Below are 22,927 nucleotides of genomic sequence, written 5' to 3' on the forward strand. Positions count from 1 at the left end.
TTGGAGAGCTCAAGTTTGAGCTCGATTTCGATGACGGGTGACGAAGATGTTTGATGATGATGATGACTATGGACTATGCCGGTTTACAGTGGTACTAATGGCCAAAAATGTGGGCAAAAAAACAGCTCTTATTGAGCTTTGGTGTATTATAATTACATACCCAAAGTTTCAGAAGGTTTGAAGAAGATTTAGGGTCAAGACACCATTGATTTGGCACTTTATAGAACTCTTAGAGTCCCCAACAATTCTTTGATTCAATAAAAATAATTAAAAAATTGAATAAAAATAGTTAAGATATATATAAGATAATAATAAGATATTCATGGTAATATCTAAATTGCGATTCTCTTTCAAAATTCATAGTAACTACCATAAAATTTGGGATTCTCTGAAAATTCCTTATTTATTGGTACCAGCATTTGTGAAATACTATGCCTATATTGAAGAATAATTTTACCAAATTTGAAGAATGTAATTACGTGTCTAATTTCTAGAGAATTTCCCGCATTGAAGTCTGTAACCGCATCCACCGTGCAAAATCGACGATGACGAAGACTTTGCTGCAAGGCATTAAACAATAGCTGCACCACCAGACAAAATGTTAAAAAAAAAATAGACAGAAAATCATCATTAACAAACAGTAGCCGAGAAAAGTGGCGAGAGCCAGAAAAGTGGTGGGGGTCTTTGGTTTTTGGGTTTTCGGTATTGGGTCTTGAGACCTGGCCACGAATCAATAGACGGGCAGACACGATTTGAGTGGATAAGCGTGTCTGCCGGCTATAAAAGTGTAATATCTGTAACTCATTAATGACAGCAATTTTGGGCAACAGCTAGAGCTAGAGATATGCATAGATATCGAGACACAGCTGGACTGAAAATTATTATGCTAAAATCGGATTGTATGTCCGTGGGTAGAAAACAACGGTTTCAAAGGGGACACAGCTTCCCTCTCCGTTCTCCGGTTCCAATCAACTGCCACTTAACTAAATGACTCTGCGTCTTGGCCGGCCGAAGGTGAAGACGAATCCGAAGGCCCAAACAAAAGACTGGGCCCAAAGCCCCTAACCTGACTCTGACTCAAAGACCAGACTCGTCAACCCAACCACTTGTCCGGGTATAGTACGGTGTGTGTGAGTGCTCACCGATTTTATCACGAATGACTGATGAATATGCCATTAAAGATGTACGAGTGCAGAGCCAAGACTCGATTCTTGATTCTCGATTCTCCATTCTCGTCTGGAGAGCCCAAATAAATGACCAGCTGACCGAAATGAAACTGATGGGTTATTGCTTCTCGGTTCTTGGTTCTATAATTGCGGACCCCATGGGGTTTTTCCACAGCAGTATGTCTCCTCAAAATTAGAGGGGAACCTTCTTTGTTTGGTGATGAAGAAAGTCAAGCAAAAAATTGTATAAAAGGTGGGGTATTGAACCATCTTATATATGAGATACCTCTTTAAAAAGTCTAAAATATTAAGTAATCGGAATAGTGTTATTGACTTCTAAAGATTTAAATTTAATTAAATCTTTAAACCACTTTTTTTTATTTAATTCTAATAAAATCAAGTCAACCGTCTGTTCAAAAAGTAGAGTATCTCCGATTCAGGCAAAGTCTGCATCCGTATCTGGTCGTAAATCACTCGAAAAGTGAACTTAATATCGGGGCAACCGCAGGCGAGCCTCACCCTTTTCGGTCAGTTTATGATTGCCACACTAATCACAGCTGGGCTCCAGAGTCCATCTCCCCTGGTTATATATCTGCATATGGATGGATGCATTTGGGGGTCTTGAAATGGGGAAAATGGGTAAATGGGTGTGGAAGTGGCTACCGTGTTTTTTTGCGGTGCACCGCGATTGTCTATCAGCTCGTCTTTGGCTCGGACCAACGCCTCCATTTACAACCAGGTCTACTCCACCTCCCATCTCTTCCACCACATCCATCTCCATCTCCATTGCCACAACCACCTCCATCTCCATCTCCGTCTTCTCAAACAACTTATCCACCTTCATCTCAAACTCCATCCGGGGCGTTGGTTTTTATTGTCTTGCCCTCTGGGGCCGAGAGGGCCCTCAAAAGTTAGAGTGTGCCATTAATTGTTCGGACGGAGGCAACTTTCCAAAAATTTGGTTAGTTTTTTCTTTGATAAATGCCCAGCTCTGAAATATTAATTACACTTGTGTTCGGGTGTTGAATTTGCTTGGCGGCCATTTTCCGAAATTTATTGAAAACAACCTTAAGACGGGCAGCAGCTAGCTCTCCCTTTTTTTTGAGATGAGATTTATGCCATTGTTTTTATGTCTTGGGTACACCAGCCGTGTCTCAGCAGTGGAGTTAGGGTCGGGATAAGTGGAGTTATCCATTAGATTGGAGAATCAGTTTGCACAGCTTTTTCACCAGCTGACAGGCAGTAACTCATCACAGTATTCGAAAGGGAAAATAAAACCAAAGTATACGATTCACTGTGGCATTGGGCCCTTCATTTTTACTAAACAGCCAGTTGACATCATCCCATGACTAACTCACTTGCTTAACTTTAATAGATCAAATTCAAGAGCTCCCCCCACCCCAACTTGGAAGAGAAACCAATAATGATTCAAGTTCTTCAATAAACGCAACTCATGAATCATTTATCAGCCATTGGTTATCATCAGTGTAGTTCCAGTTTCAAATTCAGGCCTTGAGTTAAAAAGTAATTTTACTGCTCAGAGTTTCTGTTTCGGACTCAGATTCCCATTTCAGCATCAATCCCATAGGGCATTTCTAATCAACTCGCTTGGCTGGAGGAAGATTCTCCAGGCCAAGTTAATAAAATTTCATTCATTTTGCGGCAGATTGGCCAAGGCACTAGCAAAAAAACTACACAAATATCTAATCAAGATTGATTTTCTCCACTTGAATGAGATTTTTGAAGTATTTTTCTCTCAGTGTTGCAGTTGCCAGCATACAAAATGTTTATTAATGCTAATGAATGTCTCTCGGCCAGCTGGTGTCCTCTCATTTTAGCTTCGTATCTGTATTTGTATCTGTATCTGTATCCTCTACTCTGGCTCTGGCTCTGTATCTATGTCCTTGTGGACTGAGATACACTCTCGCATTTCATTCATTTGGCTGGCTTCGTCAATCAAAAGTTTCATAAGCTCCAGTGATGAAAGCACTCCGTTGGGGGCCGTTGTCCACTGCCAATGATCCTAGCTGCCTGCCCGCCTGCCTGCCTGTCAGCTCCTGTTGCCAAGGTCCTTGCATCGGTCAATTACTGGAACAGGCCCGTTGGGCAGACCATCCAGTCGAGTGTAAATGAGCAAAGTATCGCACTGAATTGCAGAAAATATGCCCTTTGGCTTGTCCAGAGGCAACCCCTTATATACATAATTCCCGATTATGCGCACTTCAATCGAATGCAAAATAACGTTTTCAATCAGAACGCCTCCTGTGCGGCACAACTCTTGACATCCTGCCGTCGACTAATTTCGCCGCCCCCACCTCCTACATTGTTTTCCCGTATTTGCCCCCAACATTTGCCACACTTTCCACGTTTTCCATGTTTAATTATAAGTTCAATGCAGAATGTTGCCGCCTCCGAGGCTCAGACTCTCCTTTCCGTCCTCCGATTGGATTCGCAGCTCCTGACTGTCAGTCAGACGGCGTGTCCTGGCGAACGGTTTCTGCCTCCAGGGAAATTTACACAAACTGCCAGGATAGCACTCTGGTTCAAAATTATATTAAAAGTTTAATAAAATTAACAAAAATAAATACGAGAAAATTGTCTTCAATTTTTAAGAAAAAGTAATGGAAGAAATGAATTAATTTTTAAATTAATCTGGGGAAGCTTTAATAATTAGGTATTTTATTTTTTTAGGCCTTAAAAAATAACTTGTCACACTGTCTTCGAATTGTCCTTATGCCCTTCCATTACCCCCAACCAGCCAAACAAGCAACCATCTTCCCACATCCTTTGAAGCTCATTTCGACCAAGGCGGAAATATGAGGAGCTACCGTGCCTCGGATGGTAAGGAGTTGGGGGAGGACTGCCTGCCACGTTGACTGGCAAGTGTTTCGTCTAAATTGAATATTGATTATGAAAATAATAAGCAAAAATTGCGTAACTTTCCGCCTGGGCTTGACAACAGCCTGCCAAGTGGATGAGGTAGCTGTGGCGCTGAGGCAACAAGGAGTTGGGGCATCTAACCCAAAGACGGCGAGGATTCCGGGGGAGGGACAATAGAAGCATACGCCAGCATCTAACATCCAGAGGAGTGGGGCTACGGCAACGGAATGGGATTTGAGACGAGAGCGCTGCTCAAGTGTCCATTGATTGACTGCCAACATGGCGTATACGTAATAAGAGCGTTTTTGTTTTTTTCCAGCTAGAACGAAGCGAGGCGGGGCGGGGCTAATCAAAGAGTGTTAATTTACCCAAAGGACTTGCCTAGCACAACACTTCATACACTGAAAGAAAATAGTAATTATGCCAACAATCTATTTATAAGAAAGTGGCAATAAACATTCGTAGACTGCAGACTTGCAGAAATTAGTAGCTTTTTAAGGCCTTTCTCTTTTTCAAATCTTTAGATTGTTTCTCCAAGTGTAATATTTATTCCCCCTTCTAAAAGTTGGCTCATTATTGTAGTCATTCGGCTTTGTATTCGTGTCGGGCGAATCTCATTTCGGGGCGTGCCAAATTGACGTTCCGTCTCCGGCATAATTTCGTGATGAAAAACTAATTTGAGCCTGGCTCCCTTTTTTTTTTCTACCCTCCGCCCCACCGTCCCCCGCAATCTTTTCACCGAAATGGCAGCGTCGACAGCTGCTTGGAGCTGCCCCTCATCCTTCCCACACCCCACACCCACACCCACCAATTGTTATTAATAAATTAAGCAATTAAATGCGCCGGACGTTTTGTTTGTTTAATGAAAATCTAATAAATCGCTTTCGTGTTCAAACTACTGTAAACATATACATATATACGCAAATATATAAATATATGTATAGAGTTGTGATCTGACCCAGTCACGTGCTGGGTGCATAACTCTCGACAGGCCTCCATCGACCGCCGGGGACACTTAACTTTGATGTTATGGCCCCGGACATCTGTGGCCCAAGTTGATATGCAAATGGCTAATTAGCAGTGCGGCAGGCGGTGTGGTCAGGTGCTTCAGGATATTTTAATGAGATATCTAGTTGGCGAGTGGGCGGCAGATGCTTCCGCTATTGATTTTAGATTATGACTCCAGGACTTGTTGAAAAGGATTTACGATTGCCAGGACTTCATTTGATACTTTTCTTGTTTGCTTTATTAATAATCTCTTAAATTGTAAAGAGACTGACCTTCCCTGAAAGTCAACAAAATTGATTAAGAAACTCTAATAAAAAATCCCCTCTCCTCCCCCTGCGATGGAGACAAATTGATATTAACAACCATCGACGGTTCGGGAGGATGTTGTTCGGCATATCCAACTTTTTATGGGTCGTGCAATGCTAATGGGCTTATGTGGGTGCTAAAAGCGACTCATCCCGGTTAATAGGCCATCCGAATAAGGATAATTAGATGACTGGTCCCGGTCCTTGGGCCTTGGTTCTTAGTCCTTGGTCCCTGGTCCCTGGGCCTCGTTCCCTGCCCTCAAACAGCTTAATCGTCTTGAGTTTAACTCAACAAATAACCCAAGGCCAAATGCCATAAAGCTTCCCCGAGTTCGCCGGGTGTCGTCTTACGTCTTTCGTCATGTTATTTTTATTTTTTTACAACATTTAAATTGCTGCAAGCTAATTTCGAAATTGTCGACGTGGCAGCCCGGAAATCTCGTAAAAATCCATCCACTCACACGAAGTATTCCAGGGGATGCCGACTTACCCAAAAATCTCAAAATCAAGATAAAAGTCAATAAAACTTTAAAATAATTACTGCTCAATTTTAAACGAGGAAACCCTATAGGAGGGGGGAAACTACATGGAAGTTTCGAGGTCTCAATTACAAAGATATGGGATATAGAATTTTTGAAGGGAAATGGGAATGAGAAGATATAGGGAATGGGGGGTGGCGTTTTTAATGAGCGCGCCGCAGGGGAACAATTAAAAAAGCGTAACGTGATCAAAATTTCAAATGTCTTTTTGGTCCTTGACGTCTCTGTCGTCTTTTAGGCTCTTGGCCATGAAATTAGGCAAAGTGCTGTGGCAAAAACAAGAACAAAAAAAAAAAAAATTTTGGGGAAAAAGGAACAGAACCCATAAAAAGAGAAAAACTGCTCCGAACATCAAGTTCGTAAAATTTTAATGAGTTTCATTTGGTTTTTCTCGGCTTTTAATGTTTTTTTTTGCGCCCTCCATAAGAGTCCTTGCCGGCTTGCCTTCGCTTCGCCGTGAAATGATGCGAAAAAATGTTAATGTAAATTTATATACGAATATAATGCGTTGAACAAGGAATAAATGCGCTTATAAATAAATAAATTAAGACAAACCATAGCTCTAGACCCGGCCATTTACCCACTTTAACTCTGAAAATATACCTGCCAAAAAACAAAAAGAAAATTATAAGGGTAGTACTTGCGTACATGACATAATTTCAATGGCTGCTAAAGTTTTTTTGGAATTAATTTTACAACTAACAAGGGACCTGAGAAAATTTTAATCAAAATTTCGGATACAGGAAAATAAATTATATTTTTATAAACAACTATGAGTATGAGATATATTTTTGGGTTTCATAACTAAAAAGCTATTACCAGAGTCTGTTAACCACTTTATCACCTAGTTACCACCCTTCTTTTTTGGCAATTAGGGGCCAAGGGTTATGTAGTAATTTGCTGAACCTGGACAATGAAATTCGAACGGAACAAGGGGCCAAGGACATCGCCCTCGTCAAATGTCAAGTGCATAATTAGCATCTGAAACCGAGTCGTCTTCTGCTGAAAAATACCCAACAATTTTCAGACCAAATGGAACAAAACTCCAACTCGAATGGACAAAAAAAAAATAATAATGGAAAGAGGTAGTGATAGAGGTGGAGGTCGGGGTTTAAGGGAGAGTGTGGTTTTGGTTCTAGTGTTGTGTTGATGTCACTAAATACAATGGGAATATGGGACAATGGACCGTTGGGAGCTGGGGATCTGTCGGACCTTTTGACCAGAACTGACACAGGGTCCGGTCCGACAAATAGACCAAAAAAGACACACTGGCCAAAATGAACAGCGACTGGCCGGCCACTACAGCAACAAGCTACAAGCTACAACAACAACCAGCGACAAAGACAAAAGGTTAATTACAACAATGGCAACGACAACAACAATAACAAAGGCAATCATGAAATGATCAAATTAATAAAGAGCAACAAACAATCGAGAAACGGACAACGGAGTCGAAATGCCAAAGGGGGTGATTAGAGCACAGGGGCTCTGGGTCTGGCTCTGTCTCTGTACTGCGGAAAGGGGCTGGGAGGGGACAAGGGTGGTGAAAAGTGTATGGGAAAATTGCATTGGAAAATTACAGACCAAAATGGAAACAAATGTTGGCCAAAACTTCTATTATAGAGATGACAAAGGTGGTAAAAGAAAAACTATCGTTTATAAAAGGTTTCAAAAAGGAAACCCACTATGGTTCCACTTTTCCCAGCTAATCATCCCAGGAGTTTTTTTTTTCAAATTCCTAACCTTATGTCCCTGTAGTAGGCATTAAAAATATTAAAAATAAAAGCAAACAAATATGGATAGTCCCCTCGTGTAGCCACTTAAGATGAGTCCTCCCATCCATAGGAGGTTGACGTCTGCATGGAAATGGAAATGGAAACAAACATAAATGTAATTTATTTGCGTGTAATAAACCACAAAACAAAACGCGACTCTCTGAGTGGCAACCGTGCCATCCCCTGGCCAAATCTGCACTCCCCCTTGAAACCCAAATATATGTATATCTATATAGCATAGTATACCCCAGCCACATCCCACCACGATTCAATTTCGGACAGCTGCCTCTATCCGATTGCCTGCAGCTCGGCGAGGCCTGGGCTCAGGAAAATGCGGTAGTCGAGTGGAAAAAATAATAACAAAAACATTTGATTGTGAAAATTAAAAAGATGATTTCTCACACGCGCTCTCCTCAGTCGTTAGCCGGGCGGCATCATCATAATCATCATCATGGCTGATGGGTTTAGATGACTGCCACAAACAGTGATGATGATGATGGTGGTGGTACAGTGGTATAGGAAAAGCTATATATGCTAATGCCACAAAAATATTGAAAATTTGTAAAAAAAATATCTGATGATTTATTTTATTTAAATTTTGGGGAAAGAGGTTTAAAGATTTAAGAAATATATTTTTGAATTCTTGGGTATTTTATGATATACCTTCTATATCTTATTATATATCCCTACCCTTCTCCACTAAAATACAATTTTTGCAAAAATCTATAGTAAACCAAACCCACGGTTATGGGGTGATCCGATATCCAAGATGTGCTGTGCAGCAGCCAATGCAAACATGCAGGGAGCGATGATGGCAATGGCGACGTTGCATGTTGACAGATAAACACAAACAACATTTGGGATGAATAGGTAACGGCCGTGGCAACGGCATCAGCAACGGCAACAGCAACGGTAACGTTACTGGCAATCCCGGCGAGCACCCCATTAATGCTTATTACACAACAACAAACGCTTTCGGTGTACGCCACTCTCCTTGCCACCCAGCCACCCTGCCATCGGGCCATGCTGCCACCGTGCCACATCCGGGTGAACACCCGTCAGAGCTCGTGATTGCGTGCCAGTCAGTCAGGCAGGCAGGCAGTCCGGGATTCTAGCCACGGATCCTGGCCAGGTACTACGCTACTAAGCCGGGAGGGAGTTGGTCCTTAGTCCTTCGCCTTCCGTGGACGCTTCAAGTGTCGAGAGCGTGTCGAGCGAGTTCTTGTTTACCGCTGTTGCAATTGTTTTCGCCGTCATTATTATCGCTGCGCTGCACTGAGCCCAACTATATGTACATATACTCTGGCCATAACTCCCCTCACATGGCCATCGTAGTCATCTGGTCCTTGTTCTCCTCTACCCACCACCCCACCCCCCTGGGCAGGATACCCTCGTCATCCGCGTCCTGTTGAGCGCTCAAGTGCTGTGGCAAATTCGTTTTGAACGCCACTCCAGGCGCCCCGTCCGGATACGTGAGGGTATCCTTTTGCACTCGCAAAAATATATACATATACATATCCGTAAAGGCAATAAAAACTAATGTATTTTCTAAATTTGGAGTAAGCTCATTGATTTTTATTTTGGGGGGAAATGGAAAAGTCATTTTTAGATAAATAACCGATTTAAAGCTTTTTATCTGGGACATTAAAATTTATTTGTTGTGAAAAATGATTTTAAAATCGGCTTAAACATGGATGTTTTTTAAGGGAAGTGTTGTTATTGTTTTAATGGTAAAATAATAATACTTATCAGCATAAAAATGAATTATAGAGTCAATCTTGTGAGAGCTTTAACCTTTAAAAGATAGAAACTCTTCCTCATATATTCATTTCTTTTGAACTAAAATGAACTGATTTTTATTACCATAATATTAGAATCTATCTTTGATCTAATATTTTTTATATGGTTCATATAGTTAATATAGTTTTTATATATGTAATTATATAGTAATTTTAATGGAAACATAGTAATAAAACTTTTAAGTATAAGATGAGTTATAGAGTCAATCTTCTGAGAGCTTCAACTTTTCAAGGAGTTTCTATAAACCTTTTCATTTATTTAATTCTTTTGAAGTAAAATGACCAAACTTTTTTTAATACATTATTTATATTTATTTTTGAGCTAATACCACAATAGTTATATACTTCTAAAATATAAAAATAAATAAAAAAAAGGTGGTAAAATATTTCTCCAAGTGCACTGCTTTTATTGTTCGCCTTGCATGTTGATTACACTTACTCCTGCTAGTATGCGCCCTGCCTCACACAAGCTGGCGAACTATGTGCGCTTTCAAGCACTTAGAAACAGAGCTCAGGGTCCAAAACGGGGGAAGGACTCGCAGGCACAACAAAGGCGTCCTTTTAGGGGAAGGGAAAGGGGGCCTGGCTAGGTAAAAACGTGGAAATGGCAATGCAATTTGTCCCATGTAGCCCCGTGTCCTTCGGCTGCAGCGCCCTGCATTCAGACCCTTATCTTCTGGGATTACATTAAAATGTCTTCGGGATGGATGGCAAGGAATCTGAATTGGTGGGCGTGGATGCCATGGGGGCGGTGCATGTTCATCGTCAATCTTCATTTGGGGCCCTACAACTGTTTACTGACAGCCACTGCACACGTTGTATTTCAATTTCAGGAATGGCCAGCTGGGATTGCAGCAGCTCGAGTTAACCAAGTTAACAAGTTGCCACATCAAGTCAATCAATCAGGCTTGCTATATTATTTAATTAATAATCTAGGGTTTAAAATATTTGTTACTTCTGGTTTGCAGAACAAGTCCCAACCACTCCTGGCTTCTACCGACTTGCTCCTATTAACTGGCTCATTATTAGCTGTTCCCGACTCGGACAATTCACTGCTAATTGGATAGTTAGCCCCCAGCCAGGGAACATAATTGGTTCGGAAGGAGGGCGAAGGTTACCTGCAACTAATGTCAACCGAACCTGAGAGGGAAATGAAAGTAAAAACGCTTTCGATTAGCTATCGCATGGAGGGCCCCCATAAAGGTGCTCCGTACTACCAGTGTGGGGCCTTCGTTTTGAGGCAATTAAATGCAAAGAAGGCCGTCCGCTCTGTAGCCCCAAACAAAAAAAGTGTCAGTCGAGTGCTTCGGGTCATTTCGCTGCCACAATGGACACTCTTAGGGGCACAACATGCCACGGGCGGGAGGAGAAGGCACCAGGAGTCGGAGGGGGAAATGCCAAATTGGATCAGGCTAATGCTCAGCAACTGTCATGTGCAGTTAGGCAAACACATGGCATAAAATACACACAATGTGCACTGAAAATAAAAAAGTTTCCCAAAAGACTAATCCCTTTTTAGAGATTTAGATTACAAAAACAATTTTTCAAAATATCTGAAACTTTTTGAAAATATGTATTTCATTTGATTTAGTTAAAAAATCTATATAATTTTGTATTTTTGTTCAATGTACACCTACACGTACACACTACGTATGACACTTGACGCCGAAAGTTAACGCACGCGACGCCATTAGGCGCAACTTGGCCTGCACCGGCAAACACCTAACCTTTTGTGCCACGCCCCTATTTATACACCATCTAAACTCGTACTCGCAGCCGTACTCCCACTTCCATTTCGATTTCCATCAACCGAAAGAAACCAAGAAACACCAATGGCAACAACACCGAAACCGAAAGAGCCAAACAACTTTGAACATTTTCGACAAACATGTCACACATTCATATGCGCAACACAAGATATACCGCACCCTCCACTGCCACGCCTCCTTGGTAGGCCCCAAAGTCCCCGAAAAAAGGAGGCATGCCACAGTGGTTATTAGGAAATTAAATAAAATATTTTAGAAAATTTTTAAAGTAACTAACCTTGTCAAAAATGTTATTTGAAAAAACCTTTTTTTAAAAAGAACTTTTTTCAAATATTCCTCCTACTCCTTTATAAGATCCTTTCTCTTAATTTTAAAAATAATATATTCAGTTTTAGCTGGCTTTTCGAATTTTTTATGCCTTGCCCCACTGCTTAGCCACTTGACACCACAGCACCGCACCATGCCGCACCACATCCACATGAGTGTGAGCACTATGCGACCTGACAACAGCTATCGCTAACGCTCCTGGCCACTTGCTCCTTCTCTTTTTATCCCATATTGTATATATTTATAGACCGTCTCTTTCACCCACTAGTGTCGCCACAACATCGATCGAAATCGAATCACATAACCTTGTTGTTGTTGCTTTGGTTGTTGTTGCTGCTGTTGGTTGGGGGCCCTTCAATCAGCTGTCAAATGAAAATGTCAAAATATCAAAAGTGAAAAAGGCAAAGTAAACTTAGGCCCGGGTCTCGAGCCCATTATTGTGTTGTTTCTGCTTCTTCTACGCTGGCAGCCTTTTAAGAGGTCTCCTGTTCTCGTCTTGTTGTTTTAGAGTGTCCATATATGTATGTGAATTAGTGTATATGAGTGTGTTTAATACCCGGTACTCCTAGTGGGTATAAGGTCTAGGGGTCCATCAAAAATTATGGAGAATTGATGATTATTTGAAGTGAGGATTAAGGAAAAAAGGTATGTGTTTTCGATTTATTTAAAGTTTCAAGAAATATATATAAATAAAATCTTTAAAAAACTACAAATTATTGTTTGATATTTTCATAGTTTTAGAATTTTTTTTAGTTTCCATAAAAGGGTATTATTAAGTTTATTCCTCTAGTCCAAGTATTATTTCTTGATTTTTGTTTTGTATATATTTTGTACGTTAGGTGATGTGTGTGTTTGAGTGTTTGGCATCGCTTGGTCCGCCGATTCGTTAGTTTTGTTAGTTCGTCATGCAATCAGTCAGTCATCCACTCAGTTCCGTCATTCCGTCAGTACGTCAGTCGCCTCCAAGTGGCCCTAAAATGGGAGATGGGGGAACCTTCTACAGATGGAACTGCCTTGCAAATGCTCTTTTAAAGGGAGATTGAAAGGCCAAAACTATAAGAACCTAGCTATAACTTCGAGAAAAGAGAATATTCTATTTTTATTATATTTTCCTAAATATATTTCCCTTTTTTGGAGGCTTCACTGTAGGCATAGAAAGCAAACCTCAAACCTCAAAGTGTATGCAGGCCGTAGAAAGAAAAATCAACAGATACAAACAGCAAACATTTCGTGCGTTTATACATGGGTCTATGTATCTATATATTTTACGAGTATAGGCACATATACCTATATATATGTATGTACCTTTTGGGGGTAACAAGTTGACAGGGCTTGTGAAGCAAGGTGTTTGCCGTTACACGGCTAGATCAACACACATCGGTATAATTCCAGGCACAAAGGCCAGAAACTATGCCACGATAATTGGGTTTTACGACTTATAAACATAAATTAGCTAGGGTCTATCCTGTACCAAAATTCACCATATGTGTTATCGTAACAATAAATTAAACAAATTTGTTCTAAACCATTCTGGGAATTAATTAAATTATTAACAAACAAGTTTAGAGCCTCTATATGGCCTCTATATTGAGTGGGGAAATCATATCTTAAAATTAAGAAATCAATGTCTAAAATTCAATTTCAAAATACACCTAATCAACTCTGTCACGGAAATCAACAAACACCTCGGTTCCAATTATGAATTTTTCTTTTCAAATGCGGAAAGAAAATTGTGAAGATTTGTTGACGGATACGTTTGACATTTGACTGAGGATATATGTGAGGACATGACCGTGACAATAATCGCATTTCGTGCGGCTTCCTTAATTCGGTACACCTTTCCATCCATCTTAACCATTAGGCTGGCCAGTCCCTCTGTCCGTCTGTCTGTAACGTCTATCAGTCCGTCACAAATCAATACCGGCTAAGAAACTCACGAACAGGCCCATCCATAAAAGAGCCCATACAATATTGGAACACCATTTATGGCCTGTGCTCCATTGTACTATCAATATTTGTGGCTCCTCTTCGGTTTATTATTTTTGGCTTTGTGCATGGCATTAGCTTGGTTTTACATATTCGGCATGTGGGTGGGTGTTGCTCGTGCTCTTAACGGGTTTCTCTGGCATTAACGGTTACTGCCGCTCTTTTACGACACTTTTTATTGCTATTATTAATGCCCGAATCTTCCATTTTGGGCGGTTCGATCTATTGTGCCCAGTATTCGAGTATTCGAGTATTGTGTGTCAGCGTTACCTTCGGCAGCTCTCTCGAGAGCTCCTCCTATATGTCGAATATGTATTAATAATCGACACAGCCCAACTTGAATCGTATCAACAATTTGTATCTCCAAGTGGCAAACATACTTCTTGTTTTTTTTTTTTACACATTAGGGCTTTGATTTTCTTTGTTCGATTTGAATGGATTTTATGGAGGGGAAAAAAAGAAAACTTTTTAGGACCTAACCAAACCAGTTTCTGGCTAAACTATAATTGAGTAATCACATTTGATATCGTTTTAAACTGGTTTTAAAACGTAGGCTCCTTTTTTATTGGGGTTTGATTTGTAAGAAATGTCTTTAAAGTACTGCCCATAAAACCCATTCAAGCCGAAAATTGTCATTAAGAATATTTTTCATCCCGGTTCAAGTTCGAGTAATATTTCAATCAAATTCGCGTCGCCGCTCCAAATTACAACATAATTTTCGAATATTTTTTTTTTTGCGCCTTTTACAATTTCCGCATTACAAATTAATTTGTACGAGTCCCGCTCCTCCCCTTTTTCCATTCCGCCCAACGCCCACCCGTCAAAATTTTGTGAAAAACGAAGGAAAATAAAATTCTCCTGCCAATGAACGGCCTGGAATATTAAAAAATTGAAATCTGTTTAATGTGTTTACTCGACCAGCTCGGGAAATGGGCAGGGGAAAATTTCATTAAAAGGGAAAGCCAGGGTCGAAGGATGCAGGAGTGGGAGTCGGAGGCAGCATGGTAAGGGAGGGGCTGGAAATTGTGGCGACTCATGGCGCAATCGTCAATTATGGCCAACAAGGAAAGCGGAAAAAATATTGTGTTCGATAATCAAACCGAAAATGTGCACAGCTTGAGTCAAAATAGAAGGCGAGTACACAACAGGAAGAAGGGCCCAGCCAACAAAAGGACCAGAAAACGTAGGCAGGACTTTTGAGCAGCAGGATATGCGTACATTTGCCTTCCCCTTTCGTTATATCCTTGTATATGTATTTTTTTTCTCTCCTTTCTCAGTTATTTTTATTTTTATTTTTTTTTGGCAATTTGCCACCCGCCGCACGCGTCGTTGCTGTCGACGTAGACATTGCCAGGCCCATAATTAAATTACACATATATTTTAGTTTTGTTGTGCGTGTGTGTGTGCTGCTGACTTGCTTTTCCAGGACACATTGTGTGTCCTGAGCCGCCCCCAACTTTTCACCCGCCATGACTTAGACATCCGCCGAAAACCCAACACCGAAAACTTGGCCGTGAAAGTGAAAAGAAATATGGCCCAGAGTGTGCCCAAATGTGAAATGTGTGTAATTCAGCCACAAATTTTGTTTATCGTATTTAAGTAATTACAATTTAATTTGCATAGGCCAGAAATGTCAGAAAGGGGTGTGTTGTCATATATTTTTGGTACACATTTGTTATAATATTTGTAATAACATTACTACCCAATTACCGCCTAAAAAATACCCCATGAAACTCTGTAATAAATTCGAAAGACTGGCCTTAAATTTTCCATTACTTTCTGCTTGGTCATTTCAGCAAATCGAATGAGTGTCCAATATTGAAAACCCTCCGAGTGGACCTCCAGTAAGCTCTTCAAATGGGTTGAAGGCAGCTGCCGACTGCCAAATGAGATGAAATCGAATCGCTGACGGCCCACTCGACCGCAGCTGGAAATGCGGATGATCATCATCATCCCGTCGAGAATGGTAGAAATGTGACCTTGAATCCTAACCCTGGCCGGGCAGGAGAGGCGGTTGTAGCGGCAGGACTCGGATTACGAATGCGCTGCGCGTGACTTCCAGTTAAGTCCTAATTATGTCAGTAACTCATACGAGATTGCAAAGGATTTCTGGCAAAGGGACCAACGAATGGAACAAGAGGGGGGGCAGTCGGGGTGAAATGTTGCTGCTGCTGCTGCGTGCCTGCCACGTTCGCCGCACGTCGATGACGCAATTTCCAAAAGATTTGCAACCGAAACACACACACACACATAGTAAAGGTGGCACAATGTCCTTCGTTGCAGGATGTGTTATATATGTAGGCTATGTACAAGTATATGCCATCGGGGGTTTGTGTGCCACCCATCCGAAAACCAACTGAAAATATCTGAAAACAACTGCGGAGGCAGCCGGCACTCGTCACTCACTCACTGCCCTAAACAGATTTTATACTGAAAAAAATTGGGGGTAAGAAAAAAGGGGATTTGGATTTTAAACTCTATATTAAATTCCAAGAGATGAGATGCTTCTTTATTATTTTTCAAAGAAAGACAAAGGGAAACATTAGAATAAATATTATTAAATACTAGACTTAAAATGTAATTCTAACTATTTCATTTATTTGATAAATATTTTCTTTACGTGTAGCTATTATAATGATGCGATTCCAGCGGGCGTCGGTGGGCGAACAACCCCCGTGTGCATAAAAAGTCCTTCAGCCATTCAGTCCTTTGCTTTCCATACCATTCCATTCATTCAATCTATCCATCCATCCTGGCAGGCCTGGGCCCGGTCGGCATTCAGTCAGTGAGTCAGTGGGAATCCTGCCAGCCTACTCACCCAGTTATGAGTGGAGTAGTGTCCTGCGTCTTTTGTGCCGCTTAGCAACAAGCGATAAATTTCATACTCCTTGCCAAAGCCCATACCATACCATAGGTAAAACCTAGTGGAGTGAAATGAAATAAAATTGGTGGTGGTGTTGTTATGCTCGATGCTCGGCTCTGTTCTGATCCTGAGATGCATCCCCCAAAAAAAAATCGTCAGTGTTTCAACCCCCGAGATACAAAAGTTGGATGATTCACGGCAGCGGTTGCAAATGCCATGGAAAATTCCACGCATCAAATGAATGAATATATATATGTACAGAGAAACCCTACCTTTACCTATGTAACTTATTCTGGTATTTAATTTTATCATTTGTATTTTTCCATCAACTAAAACCAAATCCTTAAAGTTGAAAAGTCCTTCAGAGACTTCCATTCCATATCACCAGGGAGCAGAACTTAAAAGCGAAAACGATTCACCTGCCAGTGTCCTTCGCATTTCAGACTGATTGTAATGAAATCCTTGAGGAGATGGCGCTGCGTGTCCTCACTCGAGCGGTTTCTGTTACCATAATCATCTTAATAATTTCACAACTCATGTCTTTATTACATTTTTCCACTGATCCCTCTGCGCCTTCCTGCCATCCTCCTCCCAGTCGCGCCGCCACCGACCGTCACCGCATTATAATTTTCCAGCTCTTGGTGGAATTTTTAATTTCAACAGAGCCAAAGTATCTTATGAAAGACGAAAGGAAGCAAGTAGGAGTTCTTCTACATAAAAAAAAAAATGGAAGAAAAACTTGTGAAATGAGAAAAAGTATGTTCATGCGTGTTCCCCGAGAAGCATTTTCATTCCCATTTCCCTGGTCCCTGGGCAGACACATTTCATCAAAGATTTTCCATCTCACGCATCCACTTGGCACGTCGTAATTTAATCCCTCGGTGCTTTCCATGAAAAATATGGCGGTAATAAACTGAGAAGGGAACCGAGAAGGGGAACCCTTCTCATCACAGGAGAAGGAAGGTCGGGAGCTCCCAGCAGGTGACCCATCAAGAATCGATGAATAAGTGAATGAGCAGACCGGCTTAGCTAATTTTGAGGAGGTCCTGCCTTCCTGCCATCCAGGCGTTAAGATCGAGTCGGTACAATGTAATTTCCCATAATCCTCGCAAAGACCAAAAATCAAGTCCTGAGGGCCTGCACTTTGATTGAAGTATTTTCTCAAAGGCCATTGTGCGGGGTAACTATGTATAGGGGAAGGATATTAAGGTCCTCTCGGATTCAGTTCATTCAGTTTTCAATGAAGCAGGGAAAGCAAATCTTTTCAAATTCACAACAAAGTCTTCCAATTCTGGGCTGAACTTGTAGTATTTATTTTTTGAAATCACCATCGTGCCCTCCTAATAATAAAACATATTTTTATTGTCAGGCTTATTTGTGTTTTTAAGATTCCAGATACCCTCTGTCGATACATCCACTAATCATTCCATCAATTCCCAAATACTTGTCGTTGCCTTTCGGTAAGTTCAAGTTATTTTAATATTCTCCTTGCCCTTCCCCCCATAAAGGAAATCATTTGGAACATATTTTAGCTGTCACATTTCTTCGGGATCTAAGCATTATAAATATATCCGAATGTTTCCCTAGCACGGATACGAGTCTTCTGGAGATTTAATTTTAGAACGGCCTTCCAGTCGAACTAAAAACAGGTTCCATTCTACACCCACACATCTAGGGATATATATATATTTTGGTATATGTGTTTCTTTATACAAATATGTGCACATGTGCCGCATTTGGCTGAAGCCGAACTAATTTTAGGGGCCCCTCCTCCATGTCCATGTCGAGGGAAACATTTGAAGGTCCAAGGCGAGGCGGTGCAGCTGCAACGGATCCGAAATTGGATGGCGTTACGACCCTTTTGTCTGATTTAGTGTCCACTTTCAAAGTGGCAACTTGGAAAGGGTTGAAACCAAAAAGATCCTACTTCTGCTACTACTGTTTCCCACGCACATTGTTTTCTTAATTATAATTATTTTAATGATTTCAAATTAGGTTTAAGCAGTTTCCACTATAAACGACCCATAAAAGATTCTCAAGTTCAATGACAATGTTTTTCACTTTCTTCCCATCAAAATAAATTCAATGCTGACTTGCCAATATTTCAAAAATAAAAAAAATACAAAAGCTTATACATAGTATGTTTTTGATGATCCAGCACTTTTATTTTACAGAGAGCTTCGTTAATATTTTATTTGAAATGTTTTAAAACACTCTTATCAGTTTAAAAACTATAATATTTACTTGAAATGTTGACATTTAAAAGTATGAAACTAAGCAGAGTTGCTTAGTGTTAAAATTTCTGGCATATAAAAATTTAAGATTTAGAAACCCTTTCTCAATCATGTTTTTTGTTATGGGCTGTCTGAGGTATAGTTTGCCTGGAAAGGGTATTCCCAGTTTCGCGACCATAGTCACCTAGTTTTTGCCGACCTCTCGGGTTAACCGCGCCTCCGAATCAGACTCATTCACTTAGGTAGACGATCGCTGCTGATAGCCAGCCAGCCGGCAGTCGCCTCCGAACTGCTCGCCGAGATGCATTGGATCCCCGTTCCGACCGTCAGCTCGGAGTTCCCTCGATCCAAGTACCAGCCCACTGTCACCTTCACCGAGGAGCAGACCGCATCAGGGCAGGATCAGGGGGAGCAGCGCATCGGACCACTGGTGGCCAATAAAACGGCCCAGCGGCAGTTCTTCTACGGCATCGAGATTTTGGCCACCAGCGCCAGCGGTAAGCCCATTGCCCTGGACTTCAACAACTTCCTGCCGGTGCTGCCATCCTTCGTCAGCGTCGTCTGGCTGGGCAGGCGCTATTGGAACGTGGAGCCGGTGAAGCAGGTTGAGAGCCTACAGCTGGCCGAGATCCTCGCCCCCCGGATACCCGTCTTGCCACACATCTCCGCCTATAGGCTGACCAAGAAGCGACTGGACGACTTCCTCAACCTGAACTTTAAAAGCTGTCTGGCCGTCAGAGGGGATCTGGTCCATCCGGGCCAGGACTTTCCCATCACCCAGCCCATTATCGAACTATCGCACTACAAGAAAGGAAGTAAGAACATTGTACAATACTTCATTTTGACAAAAAACTAATGCTTCAAAGCCTTCTTGATGAAATAATTTTTATTTTCAGAAAACTTCTCCATTTGCGTGGCGGGTTATCCTGAGGGATATACTAGCCTTGGTGGCGGTCCCCAAGATGGAAGAAAAAATATACAACACCTCAAAGAAAAGGTAAGGATTAACTAATAGTTTAGATTTTAAAAATTAAACATTAATTCTTGGAAGGTGGAGGCTGGAGCCGATTGCATCTTCACCCAACTGTGCTATCAACCAGAGCCTATCGTGAGATTTATTAAGGCCTGTCGGGAGGCGGGTATTAAGGTGCCCATTGTGGTCGGTCTGATGGTCCACGAGTCCATACGCACCTACGATGCGATACAAGACATGTCCGGAGTCCATATGCCGGAAGATTTGCGGGAGGAGCTCGAAGAGCTGCGGATGAATCGCGGAGGTTCTCCGGACTCGGATGCGATATCCAAGTTCTTTATCAAACTAACGGTTAACATAGTACGTCATATTCTGGAAGCCGATATCGGGATTTGGGGATTTCAGTTCTATACCATGAATAGCTTTCCACCTGTGTACGCGGCACTTCGAGAGTTTCAAAAAATGGGATTTTTCTAAAAATTAATTTTAAAATGTCTTCAAAATTTTCAGTTTAATAAATAATATTTTTTTATATTTTGTACAAAGTTAGGCTTATATTCCTGCCCAATCAATCATGTCCTGTCTTCGTTGAAAGTTAAATTTGGAGGATATCCGATTTGAACAAAAACAGAAAAACACCCAAAAAGAACCCCTTTTTCTTGACCATTGACGAAGGGCAGTCGAACAATAACAAATGATGTTTCTGACATGGCTAATGGCCATAGTTCGAGGTCTGCAGCTGGCCGAAAAGCGGACCGTGATGAATGGATCTTGCTAAGCCCTTACCCCCTTTTGCATAGAAGTATGTAGTAGTAGTACAGCCCATATATGCGAATGCTGCAGCTTTGGTGCGTCATCAACGTCAGTCAATGTCACAGGGCCTTCAAATCAGAGTCGAGCAAATGCGTAGATATTTTTGATGGTTTTCAGTTGGAATAATAGAACTGTTGCGTCACCGCCGCACCTTCCACCTTGTCCTGCCCCCGAAGGACCTTGCCAGGAGGGGTTGACGATGATGGGTGATGGGTGAGGTCCCCCGGCTCTTGCAAAGTCGAATGGAAAGGTCTTTTGACAAAAACAACATTTGACATTTGTAACTTGCGGTTGATCGGCCATGGAAAAAGGATAAGTGCCGCCTCCAGAGACTTAAAACGATCACTGAAAAAAATAAAATGTATTTAACTTGCAAAGATATACAAAAAATATTTCTATTCGAGGTTTTAAATGTATGTCTTTGTCTTTTATGTATGGAGTGGTAAGGTTCTTTTTTGAAAGACCTATCCCTTTTCTTCCTGTGCACTTCCTGAAAAGGGGTTACCCCCCACAAAACAACGCAGTTGTAGAAGGGGGGTCTAAAAGGTTTCACTGCCAACACTTCAAATCCCGGCGCCTGCTTCTTATTTTCGCTTATTTTTGCAGCTGTCGCTTGGGCCTGAAAAATGATGTGCGAATGCGAATTTCCTTCGTTTTTCTTTACGGTTTTGCTTCACTGGGTTGACAAAAAAGGGGGGAGTCGGGGTGCTGTGGCGGGCAGGAGGTAGTTTGAACTCCCCTTTGCAATTATTTATCGGCAATTAAGCCAAACAAATGACGCCGTTAGAAAGGACAATGCGCATATTGCGCATACGCCATGTACGCCCGACCCTCTTTTGGGCTTTAAATTTTAAACAGTTTGTGGAGTAAAGTTCGAGTGAGAAAATGATGTAAACTTTCCATAAATTGTTTAAATTTTACTTTAAAATTATTACCAATTAGCTTTTAGAGGCTCACAACTTGGAGCTGACCCACTCAGATAGAAATGTTTGTGGCAGATACAAATGTATCTGGGGAACACAATTCGATCAGAGTGAAATGCAATTGTGCGGCTCATTTGTTTTTCCTTCTTGGCCCCTTTTGTTTTGCCGTTTTTTTTTTTTTTTGGTTTCTTTCTTGATTTGCTATGCGTCGTTTAATTTTATTTCAAAACAAATAAGCGTAAAATGGGGAAATCTACGATAAATAAAACCAAAAAGCAAGCCTATAAATCGGTGTGTGCCAGTCCCCCTTCTATGTGTGTGTATGTTTGCAGCTATAGAAAAAGATCAGCCGCTCTTGCTGCCTCTGCCGCTGCCTCAGCCGACTGAAGCAGCGGCAGAGGCAATAAAAAAGTTTGCAAAAGAGGAGGAGGAGGCTAGCAAACGATCGAGTGAACAAAGAAGCAGAGTAAAACAGGGAAAAGAAAAAAGCTTAAAAAAATAAAAAGCAAACCCCAGAGTCACGTTCACGATTCGCTGCCGCAGCTGGCAGCGGCAGAGGCAGCGATCAGCTGACTCAGAGCAGCGAAAAACCAGCTGAGTGATCGCTCTCTTAACATTCTCTCTCAGATCTTAAGAGAAAACTGAGTGAGAGCACTGGAAAAAGAGTACTTCACGATCAAAGAGAGATATTGAGTGCAAAAAGACTCACTTAAGAGAAGGCACCCTTTAAAAAAGACTTCTCTTATAACTGATCGAGTAACAAAATATCACCCTTAAACTTAAATATATCTTGAGTACAAAAAGTCTCTCTTCAGAGATCACTCAAGAGCGCAGAACCTTTGAAGGATGAAATTTGTTTACCACAAACACTTTATAGATACATTTTAAAGATACAATTTGTAGATACATTTTTTTCAGCTGTAGCTTTGCTTGTTCTCCTGTTCTTTTTTTTGTCGTTTTCCGATGAAAACCCTGGCAGTATCTGACACTTGCATGTCGTATCTGTAATTTTAAAAATGACTTTTACAATTTTACAATTTTTGCTTAACAATGCAGTTGGTTTCAAATACCCATGGGATGTGATGTGGCATAGGCAACCAAAAAAAAATATGGTGACATATTGTAAAAAATTTGATTACATACTTTAGCATTCGCATTTTTTATGGGATTTTTACAGGAAACTCTAGTTTTTATGGCTGGGGAGCGAAATATTTGCATACCAATCATAAGTTTGTACTTCGAAATAAAATAAGGCTGAACTTTTATATCAATAATTTTTCCGTACTGCCACAGTTAACATGCAACTTTTACTGAAAAAAAAACTGTGACTTTTTATGCAAATTTGTGTAAGTTTGTATTTCGATTTGTGTATATATTTATATATAGTATATGTATATTAGCCACCTCACCGCAGAGGCATCGGCAGCCATGCTCTTGAACGGTTTTGCACTAACAGCAACAACAACAATAAAAACAAAAAAAAAGCAACAATCATGCCTAGATACTTGGCGACCTGCCCCACAGCAATTTGCATACGCCGTGTGTGCCACCACGTTCGTGTGCGTACACT

General features: G+C 41.1%; 1 protein-coding gene across 1 annotated transcript; it reads left to right on the forward strand.

The window, feature by feature from the left end:
- The first annotated feature begins 18,694 nt into the window (after nucleotides 1–18,694).
- On the forward strand, nucleotides 18,695–20,193 carry LOC108120670 (5,10-methylenetetrahydrofolate reductase). The gene is made up of 3 exons (XM_017234415.3): nucleotides 18,695–19,463; nucleotides 19,545–19,645; nucleotides 19,700–20,193. Exons 1-3 carry the CDS (start codon nucleotides 18,950–18,952, stop codon nucleotides 20,096–20,098), a joined length of 1,014 nt encoding a protein of 337 aa, XP_017089904.2. The 5' UTR covers nucleotides 18,695–18,949; the 3' UTR covers nucleotides 20,099–20,193.
- The last annotated feature ends 2,734 nt before the right edge of the window (nucleotides 20,194–22,927 follow it).

Source organism: Drosophila bipectinata, chromosome 3L, assembly GCF_030179905.1.
Source record: "Drosophila bipectinata strain 14024-0381.07 chromosome 3L, DbipHiC1v2, whole genome shotgun sequence".
NCBI classification, from domain to species: Eukaryota; Metazoa; Arthropoda; class Insecta; order Diptera; family Drosophilidae; genus Drosophila; species Drosophila bipectinata.

Excerpts from the sequence above, each read along its gene's own strand:
- LOC108120670 (XM_017234415.3), top strand. The coding sequence starts at position 18,950 with ATGCATTGGATCCCCGTTCCGACCGTCAGCTCGGAGTTCCCTCGATCC. Across the intron at positions 19,464-19,544 it reads ATCGCACTACAAGAAAGGAA|AAAACTTCTCCATTTGCGTG; the intron begins GTAAGAACATTG and ends TTTTATTTTCAG. Across the intron at positions 19,646-19,699 it reads TACAACACCTCAAAGAAAAG|GTGGAGGCTGGAGCCGATTG; the intron begins GTAAGGATTAAC and ends AATTCTTGGAAG.